The sequence below is a fragment of the Ruditapes philippinarum genome, unplaced genomic scaffold (genome assembly GCF_026571515.1).
Source record: "Ruditapes philippinarum isolate M1 unplaced genomic scaffold, ASM2657151v2 ctg1649_1_1_1_1, whole genome shotgun sequence".
NCBI lineage: Eukaryota > Metazoa > Mollusca > Bivalvia > Venerida > Veneridae > Ruditapes > Ruditapes philippinarum.
The window spans coordinates 96,459-114,106 of record NW_026860787.1 but is presented as its reverse complement, the minus strand read 5'-3'; the positions used below and the strand labels follow the sequence as shown (position 1 = coordinate 114,106).

The following is a 17,648-nucleotide window of genomic DNA, read 5'->3' as shown; positions in this document are numbered from 1 at the left end:
CATTATTTCAGTCATTTTCTTATCTTCTTGACGTCATTTAATATTTTGAAACCTAAATACAGTTTTCATCTCAAAATCTTTACTTCCGTTCAAAACAGATGGATTTTATTTACTTAAGTTCTTTCTTTAGTGCAATTTTGATTGTATGTTCGGCTTTCCAGAATGTGCCCCAGACGTCAGGTTACCCGAGCCAACTGTTGGCTAATATGATGAATGATTTAAAGAAAGCATACGATGCTAAGTTAAGTAATATACAGACGAACTTCAACAAAAGGATGGCTCAGCAAGAACAACGCTATAACCAACTGCTAGACATTTTAAGAGGAGAACCTCGTATGTTGATTTTACTGTGAAGAGTTTTCAGCACAGATCTATATAAATTGAACAAATGTTCTGTTTTGGTTGCATAGAAATAATAATCGACACTATGCTAAGTTATGGCAATATTGTTCATTTAACGATATTTTATTGTAAGTTGAACATTTCAAGCATTTGCATTTTTTTTTTGTAAATGACTGATTTATGCCATGCTGTTATTTTTTTCGCCAATTCGAAAACAAGGAGATAGATAATTGTCTTTTTGCATTTTCGTATTCTCGATGCGGAAAGGTAAAAAATACATTTTATGCGCCTTATTTTGCCTGGTTATATCGTCCTCAAGCTTTTTAGCCTCGAGAATGCGAAAATGCAAAAACAAAGATAGGAATAATTGAATACGTCAAAATTGGACTTTCTCGTGGCATACAACATAGCGTAAAACAATCGCCATACTAAACAGCTGTCATAAACAACAAAATATTAATGTTCATGATTATAGTTAATAATCATATAACCATTATAATTAACTTTAACTTTCTTTGTTCCTCTAGGTGAAAAGCGTCTTCTTGACGGACTTGTACAATCGACGGCCTCCTCCCCCACCAAAGTCGCCTTCTATGTCCAACTGTCGCATGATTTATCAGGATTAGGTAACTACCAGGCAATTGTGTTTGACCTTGTTACAACAAATATCGGTAGCGGCTACAACAATGTTAACGGAATGTTTACAGCACCGTCGTCAGGTACTTACGTTTTCTCGTGGACATCTGCAAGCGCCGACAATCATCATATACAAACAGAACTTGTTGTCAATAGCAAAATAGTTGGTACAACTTGGTCTGATTCAGGGAATCATGCTGATTATGCTATAGCTTCAAACACTGTGGTCGTTGACTTGAAACCAGGAGATGTTGTTTGGATCCGGAGTAACACCATACACTGGCACACCATTCACGGTCAACGAATGACAACATTTTCTGGGTGGCTTCTATACTCGCAGTAAATGTATTACGTCATAATAAAAAAAATAAAGTAATGAATTTGATAAATCTGACAAAAACTGTCTACTACTACTGTCTTTCTTATATCAACACTTATGTAATCAAGTTCATATTGATTTATTTTGGTAATTTCGAGTATCTCTAAAGGACGAATTCGGAGGATAATTAAGTCGGTATTTTATAAAATGCCATATAACGGCATTAGGACTTGGACCAAAATGTCCCTATCCCATGTACTGTCCACTCTCAGTTTCATAGTTACTAGTAAACTATTTGAACCTCATTTATGACTTCAGAGAATGATTCTTAAAATTGCTTACAGGATTTTTATAGGGTGTAACATTGGAGCAACATATTCTAAAATAAAATAGAGAAGTAGTTTACACATTGCAAACAGCACTTACAATCCAAAAGATATCAAACAGAGGTCAAAACATGCAAAGTAGCCCTTTCTTCGTTAGTCATGCAGTAGAAATATGGTAATAAATACTGCAAAATCAGTCATAAATCGCACATTATATGTAAATTATTACTTGAGTCTTAAATTTTTTTAGTTTTCTTAATATCTTAGTGCATTTTTCTAAAGTTTAATCTTAAAATATTTTGCTTCGTCTGATGGCATGCAGCTTTAAATGTTTAAATCGTTGGAAAAAAATAATCAATTTTCATCCATCGACACGTAAACAAATGTTCTTCGTTGAAAACTTAACTTGAAAACAGGTTATAATTGTCACAGTGTCAACGTGGAAAACGGCTACAAATATAGTCTTTTGCCCTATATGCACGGTGAAATGGTGCTTACCTCACTTTTTTCCGCGCAACATTAAACTCTTACTTTTGTCTGCGACACTGTATCTTTCTGTTATACAAAATGAATGTCAAGCCTGCATACGAGAAGACAACCTATCATAATTTAACAAAGTAAAATCAACAAACTTTTCATTCCAGTGAATGTGTCATTTAATTTGAAGCTTATGTATGTAATACGTCACGGAGCTTATGAAAACCTCGAGGACTTCCTTCCCTACATGATTGAATCAGAAGCTTAAGGGCTTATAACGTGCCGTAAAAGCAAAGAGAGTAAGAACATTTAAAGTACAGAGAAGACGTTGCGCTGAAGGTAGACGAATCGACGTTTGATGAAATAAGTGTTAAGTTATTAATTTCTATGTCTCATACATTTGACATTCCTAAACCTGAGACAAGGAAGTCCAAAAGGAAAATAGGTCAATATATCAGACTACAGAATGCCATCACGAGACACCCTGCCAGTAAGACAGTTTCAATAGACAGATTTTTCCTAATATACGACATTTGCTTAATTATGAATAGTGGTTAGAAAAATAATTTGTAAGCACGTAAATGCCCAAGTAGTACAATAGTATTACATATAGTTAAATAAACAAATTGCTTTTATGATGTACGGGAGAATATATAGAATGGATGAGAGTAATATTGGTCAAGGCGCTTGCCTGATATTATATTTGTCAGTCAGACTATATTATCCCGTTGAACCCTTCAGCAACTTGTATAACTGATTTTTAATAAGACAAATTTGTCTTCATTTTCTCAAGATAATAGACGACTATCAAGGTGTGATATAACGCCCTTTCATTGAAGCTCGACGAAAGGCGCGCTGAAACAGATAACAAAAACAATTAAAATATGCATGTAAATTTTTATATATTTTAAAGGCACATATTCCACAGAAATAAATACATATAATTTTCTCTAAAAAGGGCAAAACTTGTTTTGAAATGTTTTAAGAATGGGACTGAAGCATGATACGCGCTTATCATTTGAACAGAGAAGTGTTAAAGTTAAATGATATGTCATAAATATAGCAAAATACTAAATCACTATAATTATACTGATTAGTTATATGCCACAGAAGCAAAAGGCGACTGCTATTTGGCCAATATATAAGCTCTATCTAGGAAACTTAAAACTTTAAAAGTGAAAGGCTTTTGAAAAATATGAGTTTTAGCTTTTTTGGGGCTCAAAGGGCCTGAATTAATGACATTTGAATCGATAAATATGCCTTAGGAAATAAAACGCTATTAGATAATTGATATGAATATTCACAAGTCTATATGAAGCAAGGAAAGAAAAATGTAATATGTGCGACTTTCTAGTCCTTACGGGAAAAACGGTAGGATACAATTTGAGATAGAGTATATTACAATGAGAAAGCATCAACCATGTTCCAAGAAATGTAAGGCTTATATAGTGTTGTTTACTCTAGGAATGAGGTCATGATTTTTCTTAGTAAAGTTCAAGTTTTCAAAATTTTCAAGAAAACATGTCCAAGAAACATTAACTTGAAAACAATGTTAAAAGTGTTCAATACTTTATAGATATTAATTTAAGCTGCCCTGAAATGTAAGTAAAATAGCAAAGTTGTTGTCTATGATAAACAAGCTCGCCCGTTTTCTTTTATGAACATGCACAAAAAAATACTGAAGTCGAATACTTTATTAAAAAAACGCAGATAATTTCTATACATAATCATAAACTAAATTTGTACGATTTTCACGGATAAATACCTGCTCATTGTTGTGAAATGAAAACATTATATGTGTTTGGGTTTCTTTCCGTAGAGAAACATTCTCGTTACTCCCGTCAAGACCCATTGAAAACAATCAGAATAGATTCGATGCAAAGAAGATGTCCTTGCTTCTAGTTTTAATTTTGCAAATGCCTTGAACAAGTCTTCCCCTTGAATGCGATTTGGATTCTACCATCGCGTTTTCACCATCATACCATCGCGCTTTCACCATCATGCCATCGCGTTCTCACCATCGTAATATTGCGTTTTCACCATCGTATCATCGCATTTTCACCATCGTATCATCGCATTTTCACCATCGTGCCATCGCGCCATCGTACCCTTGCCTTTTGGTCAGTATGACCAGTACACACATACAGAAAGATGTCAGATTCTGATATGTAAGATAGTAAAAACAAGTTTAGAATACTAACTAATTAATTTGAGTTATAAATAATACATTTCTATATATTTTTATGTCATTATACTGTTTATAGATCAAAGACTATTTATATATGCTAATATACATGTATGCTTTATATATGTTTGTATGGTGTTCCCTTTGGACATAAGTGACTTTTTATTTCGTCCTTACCCGCGATGCACGATGGTAAGATGGTGAAAACGCGATGTTATATATTTCATGCACAATCGTACCATCGCATTTTCATCATCGTGCCATCGCGCTTTCACCATTGTACCATTGCGTTTTCACCATCGCACTATTGCGCCATCGTGTTTTCACCATCGTACCATCGCGCTTTCCCAATCGTGCCCTCGCGTTTGCACCAACGTAGCACCGCGGTTTCACCATCGTGCCATCGCGCTTTTACCATCGTACCATCGCGTTTTCACTCTCGTGCCATCACACCATCGCGCCAGCGTGTTTTCACCCTAGTATCATCGCACCATTGTGCCATCGTGTTTTCATCATCGTTCCATTGCGTTTTCACCATCGTGCCATCGCGTTTTCACCATCGTACCATCGCGTTTTCATCATCGTACCATCGACTTTCGGTCAGTATGACCAGTACACATACAGAAAGATGTCAGATGCTAATTAGGCAGATAGTTAAACAAGTTTAGAATACTTATTAAGTAATTTGAGTTTTAACAGAGGCGGATGCAGAACATGGATTCCTGGGGTGGGGGGGGGGTGGGGGGCTGACATATGGTTGAAAGATTTTGATAAAAATAACGATACAGGTGAAAATTGTGCATGTTTGAAGATTGGGCCAGCATCTTGTTAATGTGACAAAAATTGTAATTGATGCGTTTTATAGCTTATCTTATGAGTGGCAATGTACTTTGCTTATACATGTATATGTGTTTACTATATGCCTTTTTGTAAATATTTAGATGATATGGAATTAAGACAAATATATGTAATTGGGGTGGGCCTGCCTCCCCTCCCGTAGACTGAGACAATTTTGAAATATGAGGTTGAAAATGGTGTTATTTCCTTGACTTTCTAGTGCTGTTTATGGTACCCTTTGGATGGTTTTACATCACACTGTATTTTGTAGAGGTTTGTGTTTGCAGGATCTTTCAAATAGAATTCCCCTGGTGTTAAGTAGTGAGCATTTACGAAATAACAGCCCACTTACCAATGTATGCGCGACCGCTGATAAAAATAATTTCAAACACTTGATCAATTTACTCATCTGAATAATAGATGATTTTCCAAAGAAAAGTGGCATTTATAAAATAACAGCACACTATCCATGTATGCGCGACCGCTGCTAAAAATAATTTCAAAAGTAAAGTGGTATTAAAATACTCCTTTCTATTGTACAAAAACATAATTTCAAACACTTAATTATATTAAATAAGAATTTTTTTCCATCAATGAATCCAGAGGTCAGAACAATTTAAATATTATTTAAAAAATATAACTGTCATAGAAAGTTATTAAAAGCAAATGACCATGCAGTCATTTCATCTTTATAAAAATCTATTAAAACTAGTTATTAAACGTGATCTTCATAAAACTCGCCATCTTTTTAATTCACAAATAATAATTTTTAATTTCTTAATTATAGGGCTTTCGCAAAGAAAATGGAAAAAACAAAGATAGTAAAATATGGTGTACAATATAACACATCTATTTGCCACTATCTGTGACTATTTTTTACTATAAAAAAACAAAAGGTTTATTGTGCCTATGCATGTAGACTTCTCACAATGTTTTGATAGAATTTGGCGATTTGGACTCTGGCAAAAACTTACGCAAAACCTTATCGATGGAAAATTATTTCGAACAATTTTTAACATGTATCAAAATATTAAATCTTGTGTAAAGCATAACGGTAACCATTCTCGATTCTTCTCTTCAGAAATCCGAGTCCGACAAGGCGAGAATGTAAGCCCGATCCTCTTTTCTTTATACTTAAATGGTTTACAAACATATCTATAGAGGCACACGGTGCCGCTGGTATCTAGCTGGACGCTATATTGACCCACCATTAGCGGTAGCTACATTGAACCTTGGTTTAAACTTGTAATTCTTCTCTACGCTGACGACACCGTGATAGTCTCGGATAATCCTGTCGATTTTCATCATAGTTTAAATTATTCTAACTCGTATTGTATTCAATGGAAATTAACTGTTAATCCAAATAAAACAAAAGTATTAATATTCGGAGCTAGAAATAGAATTTCGTATCATTTTAATTTAGGCGAACATGAGCTTGAAATAACTGACAAGTACCATTATCTAGGTTTGACATTTTCTGCGTCCGGTTCATTCCTTAAAGCTAGGCAACATATATGCCAACAGGCAAATAAAGCAGTATATCTTCTATAAATTACAAAAACAAATAACGCAGACCTACCCCCTGATCTTATAATAAAGTTGCGATCCTTACATATGGTTCAGAAACTTTTGGTTTTGAAAATCTAAATTTACTTGAAAAAAAATCCATAAGCTAAAATGATCTCTTTTTGGTCACGTTTAGTGCTTGGAAATGAAAATAAAATAAAAAATGCAATTTTGAGCAGCGATTCCCTTCGTTTGTAGCCAAATCTCAATAAATGTTTAAATCAGGATTTGTCTGAATGTTAAGCATCGGTCTGTAGTGCGATTTAGTAAAATCTCTGTTTTTTGAGTCCATTAGTGACATTTTCTTCATTCACATTGCATGTTTTGGACTCACCAGAGCCCACGACGGAAAGAATATCTCCATGAAGACTGCATAGAAATCCAAAACAAAAATGGGTCGTATAGAGGAGAGTCAGGAGGGCAGAATCACATTTCGATTTTCTTAAAAAAGGATTGAATTTTATATAAATGTTTAAAAAGATGAACACTTACTCTTCTTACAGTCACGTACATCTGGTGCTATGCTTCCCATCTGGTGCAGCGGAAATTCACATATAATTTTTACCGATGCTCATTTTTGATATACATATGGGGTTCCACCCCCGTGTATGTGTCTATTACATAACTTTTGATAACATGTACTTTACAATGTAACTAAATTTGAATTCATAAATACTATAGTATATGAATTCATGCATATGTAATGAAATTGATATACACGGTCGGTCAGCCAAGTAGTCCCACTGCGAGACAAAAAAAATACTATAATGAAGTTAGTTGTCTTGTTTCTTTTTGTTATGTTAATAAGGGATTTATTTATCCGAAGTATGACGGAAAGGGCCGAGAAGATGCGATTGATCCGTTAAAATGGAGTCTCACAGGTAAACAGTTACGTCCTTAACAGTTATTTTTAAACTACACTTCATGCATGACAATGTATATTGTCTTAAACTATATATAGCACTTATGTTATATGTAAGTATTCTTTGTAATTTTGTTGGTAGAGTGATATATTAACATTTCAGGTCAAAACATTTATGTTTGCACCTGGCAAGACTCAGCAGTTTATTTATGTCAAGATAAAGTAGAACAAATACCAATTTGGATGAAAATGTCCAGGCCCAGAGGGCACTGCATGGACTGTTTATTTAAAAACAAGAAAGAAAGGCATATAAAGCTTATATAAGTAAAAACATGACATAAAGTTGGACAGCAATTTGTAAAACATGTATGTCTCTATTATTATACATGGCATAACATTGTATATGGCAGTTGAAGCATGATATTGAGTTCGCCTGTACATGATACATGTATTTTCATACAGACTGAACAAAAAGGAAACTTCCCCTGTATGTAAGTGCAGATACATATACACAAATGTGAAAATCAGGATTAAAGTATATTTTATATACATGTATGTACTGAAAGAGTAGTTTATTGCATTTTTGTGTGTATTGATCATGAAGGTTTATCCAAAAGTAGTGAAATGGTAGTTAAAATGCAGACGGGTTCGCCCAACAAAATCACAAATTAATATCCGGAATGACCACCTTCAATATGATGAAAGGACTGTCTGACATCGTTGTTGGCGCATAGAACGGATCAGCGTATTTATTTCGGCTTGTTTAATGAATTAAGACTTGTCTCAATTACATGCATATTACACGGGTTTTGCACTTGAATGAATTTTGCCCAGTTATGGCCCTTGAATGAAAAGGGTGTTGTACCACTGATGCAATTTCAATGAAAATTTATTTGAAATCCAAGTACTTGTGCATAATAAAAAAGTTTTTCGATTTCCTTTGAATAGTGTGGCAAGCTACACAGAGGTTTGTCTGGACTACTCCTCAGAAAGTCATCAAAACTTTAGGTGAATGATCAATGATTTCTTAGATTCAGTTTACCTGATTTTATCCTTTATCCGATTGATGCCGAACAGAAATTGTTTGAGTCGCATAAATATATTGACATAATAAAATACTATAACACACTTTTTATCATCCGGTTCCTCGTAACACATGTAAATACACGCCACACTATTTGTCACTTCACAAAATTAATAAACATTAATGAGATTTGTATAGTCCTTAATTGATCGAGATTTCTGTCTATGTTTTCAGTCATCACAACAAGAAAACAGTCGGTAAAGATATTTGGTTTGTATTCATCAGCGTCTCTGTGGTAACGATGTTAGATTTTGGAATCATTTTTGCTTTTGGTGCACTGTTCGTGGACATGATGGAAACATTTGAGTCAGACCGAGCTTCAACGGCAACAGTTCAGTCACTTTTAATCGGCATTTCTCTAGGATTTAGTACGTATAACCAGACATTTACGAATCTACCCCTGTCAAGGATATTTAACCATTTACATTATTAAAATATGTAACTGATATCGAATTGATTATTTGGGCACAAAAGACTTCCTTTGCAAACACAAATAGCTTTATTGTAATAGTTTAATGGCTTTATGTACAAGGTTTCATGTTTTAACTATCTTAAAAGTAGCACCCCTGTCAAAATCGGAAGTACGTATTACTGTGCCAGTTTCTGTCTGAATATTATAAATCTATATATATATGGATGAGGTAACGATCGAGGCTCTCAAAATTTGAGGTAATTTAGAACTTACAGTCCTTATAAATAAGTTTTTATTCCGGATTCTTTTCATTACAACTGCCGTATTGTTAAATTTTATTTTTTAATTTTAATTACACTAATAAGTGCATGGATTGTTTGAAATGATGCCAGTCAACTATGATTAAAATCCACCTTTCTACTTATAGCCCAAATTACTTTAAAATAAAAATGTTAGATTTTATGTATGTCTATGTTAGTAATGTGAATAATTCACATTAGCCTAAATGTCACCCATCATCACATCATGGCAGTTGTAATTTTTTGACAAAAAAAATTAGTAGAGGACCATATCTAGAATGACATAGTAAGTTAATGTTAATATCAATTTATAGTTATTATTGTATTGTTTGTTCAAGTAACGCAAGGTATTGATCTATGCCACATATCTTGCATTAATGAAATGCAAATAAACCAACTGCTGTTAATGCATATCATTATTAGGCATTATTAATGCATATCATTATAAGGCATTATTTGGATTTCATTCACGACATTGCATATCTAATTGCCATCATAGCAAGAGAGAAAAAAACACCTTGAATATAACGGTTGAGTATAACAAGGTATAGACTAAAAAAGTACTACATATAAGGTAAACATGAGGAAAGTGGTAACTTTTGTATATATATTGACAGTCAACTTTTGTATTTATTGATAACATCGGTAGTATTATGGTATGTAACTTGTCCGTCCGTCCGTCCGTTAGCCGTATCGATGTCCAGAACTGTTAACTTAAGTAGGATGACATCATATTTGGACGACCCACTAACGAGGTCAGCATGTAAAAGGTCAAAATTACAGTGACATTCAATAATGCTCAATAACTTACAAAGTTATCAGCCTACATCTGTGAAACTTAGTTGGGAAATTGGCTTGGCCAGTGAATGACCCGTATTTATTTTGAGGTCAGTGGTCAAGGTCACAGTGGAATAATGAAAAATCCTTACCCGCTAAATGATAATTTGAGAAGAAATAAAACTTGCTTTATGCAGCTTGATATGGACACTACCTATGGTCAAAAGACAACCTTTCGATTTTTAGGACAGTAGGTCAATGGTCAAGGTCACACTGACACTTAATTCAAATACGAAAAAAAGAAATGTTTGTTAAACTTGGTTGGGACATAGCCCATGTCCAGAAGTTGACCTCTACCTGTTATGGGATCATTATGTGAAATTTCAAGGTTACAACGACACTTCATGTTAAATACGTTTATATGTTTTGTGATGTAAGAGCTGATGGTCTGAATCGTCCGAATAAAGAATTGAAATGTAAAATCATTGCCAAATTACGTTAGAAATAAATGAAATCAGGTTTGTGAAAGTTGAGGCGATATTGATAACCCATATTGATTTTAGTTCGTTATGTTAAAGGTCAGGGTTACATTGATCCAATCAATTATTTGAGAAGGAATAAACATACAAATAGAAGGAATAAGCAGCCTACAAATGTTTGTGAAACTTTGTAGGGATAATCATTGCCTTTGAGGTCATTTGAGAAAATTTTTGATAGGCAAAACCAAAACTGGAACGATCTACCTTCCGATTGAGAAACTTATTGTGTTCTTTCCAATGTGCACTTAAAACACACTGTTTGAATAGCCTTTTTTATAAGTCATATTCTCACACAGTTATTTTTGCGAAGACTCTGGCCATAGTTTTATATTAATCATGCGTTGGTTCTACTATGCTATTATAGTACAGTTATTGTTTCGACTATAAGTGCAATTAAGATGCCGAGTGTATCTCCATTTTAATTTTGGATTACATACAGAAACGATGTGCTTGTGGTATGCACGTTGTCAAACCTCTATTCAGTTGACTTTAGCGATCTACAGTTTTTTCTTTCTCGATCAATTGCTAAGAAAAGTATAAAGACATAGGTTGCCATTTTAAAATTTGACCGTGTTTCTTTCCATGGCAAACAGGACATACTGTGTACTCTTATATAGTGTCGCAACAAACGCTTAGAACTTTGCTCACTTAATTCTGAACTAAATATCGACTATCAAAGTGCGACCCATCAATTTAGAGGATTTTCTACATCATTTTTGTAGAATGTTCAAAGTAAGAAGTTAAGGAAACTTTGGAAAATGTGAAATGAACGTCCAGGAGAGCAGAATGGGCAGTGTCTTTATCTGATGTTTTCATTAACTGAGAAATCCGAGATGATTATTTTACCACAGTACTATTTTTCCATATAAATTGAAGTATCCATGAGCTCTGCTCCAGGGATCTATACTGAATATATTATTTAACTCATTCAATAAATTCAGTATTAAAGCTTCACTCATTCAGTATCATCTATGTGTGTATATGCATTTATAGGTATAGTAAGTGGTGCACTCATATCAAGATTCGGACTTCCGGCTGTCACATGGATATCATCATGTTTGGTTCCTCTGGGATTCATTCTCTCATTTATCGTGCCACAAATCCAGTATTTGTATGCCACCATATCAATTATTTCAGGTATTATAAAAACTAACACACAAACTCTAAAGGTCGTTATTTCATTGGTACGCGATCCGTGATACGCGTCCGTGATGCGTGTCCGGGTTTGTCCGTGAGTATTATTCCATATACTTTAAATCATAGTATAGCAAATACAGAATAATTATTTATAGAAAATGATATCATTTCCTGCTAGTATCAAAACCATTTGTACCATCACAGAATTCATGTGGAACGAAAAAGGAATAAACATTAAATATCAGTAAGGTTTTCATCTCTTTTGCAACCGAAGACCGGATGTAATTTAGTCAATCTGTCAGCGATGCATCATACAGTTGTGGGTTCTCCCGCACTATTTCAATGAGCTTTTCAGTTGTTTTTTAATCAATAGAGCATTCAATTTTGTTCCAGGCATCTTGTCGTGAAGAGACCTCTTTTCGTGGAGAGATAAATATACGATACTGTCCGCGTCCGTCCTGCGAAACGTCACGGATGCCGTCGCGAACGCTGATGAAAAACGGACAAAAGGAATTGTTTGTCGGGCGAATTGGTCGCGGGCGCGGATCACGGTATCAATGGAATAGCACCCTTATAGAAGTACAAGTATATATTTGCATGTTTTGTGGTAAAATATGTATTATTTGTAAAGAACTTCTTACTGCTGTATGAATATTGAGCATCTGAGTATATTGATTTCTCATTTTCTTACGGCATTCTGAATAAAGTTGGTCTGGTCATTTTTGTTAGAACTCAATATTAATCCATTTTTAATGTATTGTAAACACTAGGCTCATTCTAAGAAATACCAGTAAATGATGTAACCAAGATTTTCTTCTCAAAAATTATTTCAAAAGATTAGCCTCTAATCTTGCTATTTTGTTAAGAAAATTAACGTGTAAGAATTTGCCGTTTCCTTAAAAAACGTTTAAATTCAGGACATTCAACTTGAATCAAGGGCAGGTAAGTCTGTCAAGCATTTTCACAGAATAATGCCCCTTTTCTATGTCTTTAGTATTGTCCATGAATAGGTCCTTTTTTCAATACCAGTTATAGGAAAGCCAGCCAATGTGCAGTTATTGGATCACTATTGGTTCTGTTGGTAATTATCTTGCCAATAACACAGCCGGAGTGGTAAAATCCGATCAGAGTAAATTACAGCGGATATCTGTAGTACTAGTATATACTCTGAACGAACCAGACACATCGTTTATATAAATTGTTGGACTAAACAGTATTGTTATTCAAGAAACATGTGAAGTTGTGAATTTATCTTTCATTCACAGATATCACCAGTATTTTAACAAATGTTTTATTAATGTGTTATATGGCCTATCTCTTGTTGCCTAATACATATACATTGTATTGACGTTTATTTCAGGAGCCGGTATCTCCATGATACACGTAATGAGTATAGTTTTCATTCAGCACAACTTCCCAACAAATCTACAGCCCATATGTTTCGCTATACACGGTACTGGTGTAAATATAGCTGGTATGATATATCCGTTACTCATAGAGAAGCTGTTAGATAAATATACTGTTCGTGGTACATTTCTTATACTCGGAGGAGTGTTTATGAACAGTCTAGTAGTTCCAGTTTTGTTATTAAACAATGATAACTTTCGCAATGGAATGGAAGGAAAAAATAAGCAATTAAAAGACCTGAATAAAAAGCTCACTCATGATAATGGTGCAAGTACGGAAATGGTTGTGTTAATACAAGAACCGAAACATAATTCAGTGAAAAGTGACGACACTCTAGATGAAGCGCAAACTCAATCGGAAAACACATGCAATCACTCTGACTTAGAAATTAGAAAGACGTTAAAATATCCCTCTATAATAGAATGCCAATTCTTATTATTGCTGTTAGCTTCAGCAAGTTGTATTCCTGCATTGAATTCATATCTTGGATTAATAGTGGATATATTTATATGGAAAGGTTTTAGTGTTTCCCAGGGTCAAGTATCATTTGTACCATTCAACGTGTTCAGCATTTTGTCTAAATTTATCCCTGTTCTCGCTAAGAGCTACATGAAATCATTAAGTTGTTTTGTAATGCCGCTGTGTTTCTGTGTAATTGGACTGATCAGCCAAGTTTTGGTGTATGTGTCTAACAATTATATAGTATTGATGATTGGCACAAGTTGTGTTGGACTATCTCTAGGTGGTGTTTTTCCTGCAATGTTAATTGCTGGGGCTAAAATAGTTCCAAGACGAGAATGGCCAGTTGTTTCGGGTCTTCTGATGTCCGTCATAGGCATTATGTCTTCTGGACTTGGTCCACTTTTTGGTGAGTATGATAAGAACGTTAATAACATAGTATAATACATAAGTAACAAGATATAAAACTGTTTGATATGCATACACTCTTCAGCTATTGTGTATACTAGAATCATCTAGGGGTGATATGGAATGTGGATCGATATGAAGAACATTAGCACATTGTTTCATATATATTAGTAAAAATAACGAACATATGTATATTTGGACTGAAGATTTATTCTTACACTTATTCAGCAATATTTCTACTTGTTAATACATACTGTAATTACTAAGTATAGATGATGCGATTGTTCATTTTGGCGGGAATAACGATCATATAATTACAAGCAAACCAGCAGAAAGTATATGATACAGACATACAGATATTGTTGAAATAACAATTCTAAAATAAATATGACTATAAATAGACATGATTTATTTTGCGAAAATCCAGATTACATAATGTATAATTACTTCAGGATAAGTTAGATAAAGACTTACCAAGTCTTTTTTTTTCCTTCGTCATCTCGCTCAAAACCTTTTGTTGAAACTGAAACTGGTTTTTAAACGATAACACATTATAATTTTATTTTAGGATTTGGACGAGATAAATCTGGAACATATACATATGTTATATTTACAATCGGGATTCTTCAGACAGTTGGTATTATGCTTTTCATGTGTGCCTTGATAACACGGAAACGAATCAACCGGTCGCGGCGGATGAGTGAGTAACACGGTCGAGAACTGTTACAAGAAAGGAGTTCTTCTGAAAAATTGTCATATCTTCTTACTGTCATGGAGTTCTTCTGAAGATTTTTTTAACAAAGAAAAAATTACAATGGAAGTTGTGGGCGTCCGTGGCCGAGTGGTAAAGGTCGTTGACTTCAAATCACTTTCCCCTCACCGCTGTGAGTTCGATTCTCGACCGGGACTTTGGATTCTTTCATGTGAGGAAGCTATCCAGCTAGCTTACGGAACGTCGGTGGTTCTACTCAGGTGCCCGTTCGTGCCTGAAATAATTCACGGAAGGGCACCTGAGGTCTTCCTCCACCAGTAAAGCTGGAACGTCGCCTATATGACCTATATTGTGTCGGTGTGATGTAAAACCCAATCAAAATAAAAAACAATGAAAGTTGTAATTCTTCATCTTCAAAAGGAGACTGCGGTGTTATATTCAAGCGTGATGATGAAGATTGCCAAATGCATTGCTCTGTGGGTCAAAAATATTATATGGTCTAAGTCTTGGTGCCACATCTTAATAATTAAAATACTGTTCTCAATATTTTGAGAGAAAAAAATCGAAATCGTTGGCTTATTCATCTCACTCCGTTCAAAAACCTGCCAGCCACATGTTCCCTAACAAAGAATTAAGTGAATCACAATTTGTAGTCCTAAAATCATGAAAACCTTCATAAATTGAGTTCTGGACCCGGTACCCTTTTATGTAAAGAACAAATTACCTGCAAAAAGGTTCTCTTCGTTTCAACACTCTGATTAGGAAATATGACAGAGTTGTCCAGTAAAGAACAGTAAAGAGTTTTCGAGTTACCAGAAACGTTATCGAGATAACCAGTTCAAAAAACGTAACAGATAAAGATAATTATATTAAAAAATATGACAGAGTTGTTGCCGATGGAGTAGTTCAGTTAAGAAATGTGACAAAGTTGGCTTGTTAAAAACTATGGCAGAATCGGAAACGACCGAGTTGTCAAGTTAAGGAACGTTACGTTGTCCATTAGAAGTGTTTCTAGTTTTCCAGATAAAAACGTAACCACCTGAGTATTTAATGAAAGTGTAAAATAGTTGTATTGTTTAAAAGATACGACAGAGTTGTCTGGTTAAGAAACGTCACTATGTTATCTAGTTAAAGTTACCCAGTTAAGAAATATGACAGAGTTGTCGAGTAAAATATGGCAGAATTGTATATATTGGTATTATGGTTGAGTTTTCTATTATGTTTCTGGACTGAATAATCTAATAACAAATATGATTGACTGAGTTGTTAAGTTAAGAAAATAATTTTTTTTTTCACTCATTTTATGATAATTCCCAAACTAGCTGCACTCTTACCGAACATGAATGCTCCTAAAAATATTTATAGTTAATAACTACTTATAGTTCATAACTATGATGTTTGCAAAGTAGTACATATCTTATCCTGTTAGGCTCTATTAAACATGTTATGGTTATTTTTAAACATGAACTGTTGCATCTAATTTATTGAAGTTCATAGCGCAAATAGAAAAGGACAAAACGAATATAAATCTGAAGCGTTTTGTTATCCAATCTTTCTTACTCGTCTTGATAATATTTATTCACGACTTTCTTTTGTTTGAATCTGATAAACGTAAATTTATTTATGACATTTTCAGTCTTAATATTGAAAGTACTCCGATTTTATTACGGTTGTAGCATGAACTGTTTTGAAAATAAGTACCGTCTTACCAAGATATTAATTTTAAGTTTGTTCAATATATATGAAGATTTAGAACAGTTTTATTAAAGAAGTTAACTTTATAATTCACCAATATCCATAAACTTACAAACTTTTTGTCTGAGTAGATCAGACTTATATTTAAGTAGAAATGTTCATAAATTCAAAAATAACGTAGATTATCTAAAACAAGAGACCGTTTGTTTGTACACAATGTTGCCCCAGTGCTAGCTGGCTTGAGAGATATTCTTATAATGTAAGCTTCAATTAAGTTTCCTCACTTTCAAGGTAAATGAATTATTTGTAATGTATGCTAAATGAATTGAGAAAAGACATCCACAGTTTTTTTTAAATCTCTCTACTGGAATCACTAGAAATCTGTTAATGTTCGGCCGCCTATGACAATAGAACTTACTGATTTGTTTTTTTTTACCTCAAGATACCTAGTGCAGATATAACACGTTAGGCTTCAACTTAAGTCAACGGGCGAAATAATTTAACATTTTAACTTTTGAAGAAAAAAAGAAAACATGCCTAGAGATATTGACTCTAGGGTTAACATGAAATTAATTTAGATGAGTTTACTATTATATTTGATAAAAAAGTGAAATTTTTAAATTTGATGGTACAGACTGTAGTGAAAATGATATTCACTTACAACCTGGTTCATACATGTAGTACAAAATACAAAGACTGTCTGTGTAAACTTCCAGGTTTACTGATAGAGGGAGACATCAGGTGCGCCTCCGTGCATTAATTCGGCCACCTAGAGGCGGAACCACCGACCAACCGTAACCTTGCTGGATAGTGGATAGCTTCCTCACATGATAGTATCTTCATAAGGTAGCACTCCACAGTTAATTTCAAGTTCCTGCCGTCAATGTCCTACAAGCAATACGTCTAATATTTCTAATACCAAACTACACAACCTGGAAAAAGAAAACACATTTTGCTGAGAACATATATGACATAAGATTGCAGATCTACAAAGAAATTATCCCATCTGCAATAGGCAGGCAGTCAAAAAATTTGCAATTCATTCCGTTGAAGCCCAAAATCTACAGTGGCCCGAGACCCAAAACAACACATTTCGACCCTCTGGCAAAAAATATCTGCAAATATACAGGCTAAAGGAACACCGTCTCTGCTTTAGCAACTCCCTATAC

The 17,648-nt window shown here is 34.2% G+C and overlaps 2 protein-coding genes across 3 annotated transcripts; both read left to right on the top strand.

The window, feature by feature from the left end:
* Positions 1-8: 8 nt before the first annotated feature.
* On the top strand, positions 9-1,383 carry LOC132713406 (complement C1q-like protein 3). The gene is made up of 2 exons (XM_060695992.1): positions 9-333; positions 870-1,383. Exons 1-2 carry the CDS (start codon positions 99-101, stop codon positions 1,319-1,321), a joined length of 687 nt encoding a protein of 228 aa, XP_060551975.1. The 5' UTR covers positions 9-98; the 3' UTR covers positions 1,322-1,383.
* Positions 1,384-7,428: 6,045 nt separating this feature from the next.
* Positions 7,429-17,267, top strand: LOC132713396 (uncharacterized). Of its 2 annotated transcripts, XM_060695970.1 has the most exons (5): positions 7,429-7,569; positions 8,809-9,002; positions 11,655-11,798; positions 13,159-14,073; positions 14,641-17,261. In XM_060695970.1, the coding sequence occupies exons 1-5, from the start codon at positions 7,556-7,558 to the stop codon at positions 14,778-14,780; spliced, it is 1,407 nt and encodes a 468-aa protein (XP_060551953.1). In that variant the 5' UTR covers positions 7,429-7,555; the 3' UTR covers positions 14,781-17,261. The 2 variants fall into 2 exon arrangements, with proteins under 2 accessions (XP_060551953.1, XP_060551954.1); XM_060695971.1 differs by lacking the exon at positions 11,655-11,798 and having other exon boundaries at positions 14,641-17,267.
* Positions 17,268-17,648: the final 381 nt, after the last annotated feature.

Coding starts and splice junctions, on each gene's coding strand:
- LOC132713406 (XM_060695992.1), top strand. CDS start 99: ATGGATTTTATTTACTTAAGTTCTTTCTTTAGTGCAATTTTGATTGTA. Junction 334..869: donor CATTTTAAGAGGAGAACCTC/GTATGTTGATTT, acceptor TTGTTCCTCTAG/GTGAAAAGCGTCTTCTTGAC.
- LOC132713396 (XM_060695970.1), top strand. Junction 9,003..11,654: donor CGGCATTTCTCTAGGATTTA/GTACGTATAACC, acceptor ATGCATTTATAG/GTATAGTAAGTGGTGCACTC. Junction 14,074..14,640: donor TGGACTTGGTCCACTTTTTG/GTGAGTATGATA, acceptor ATTTTATTTTAG/GATTTGGACGAGATAAATCT.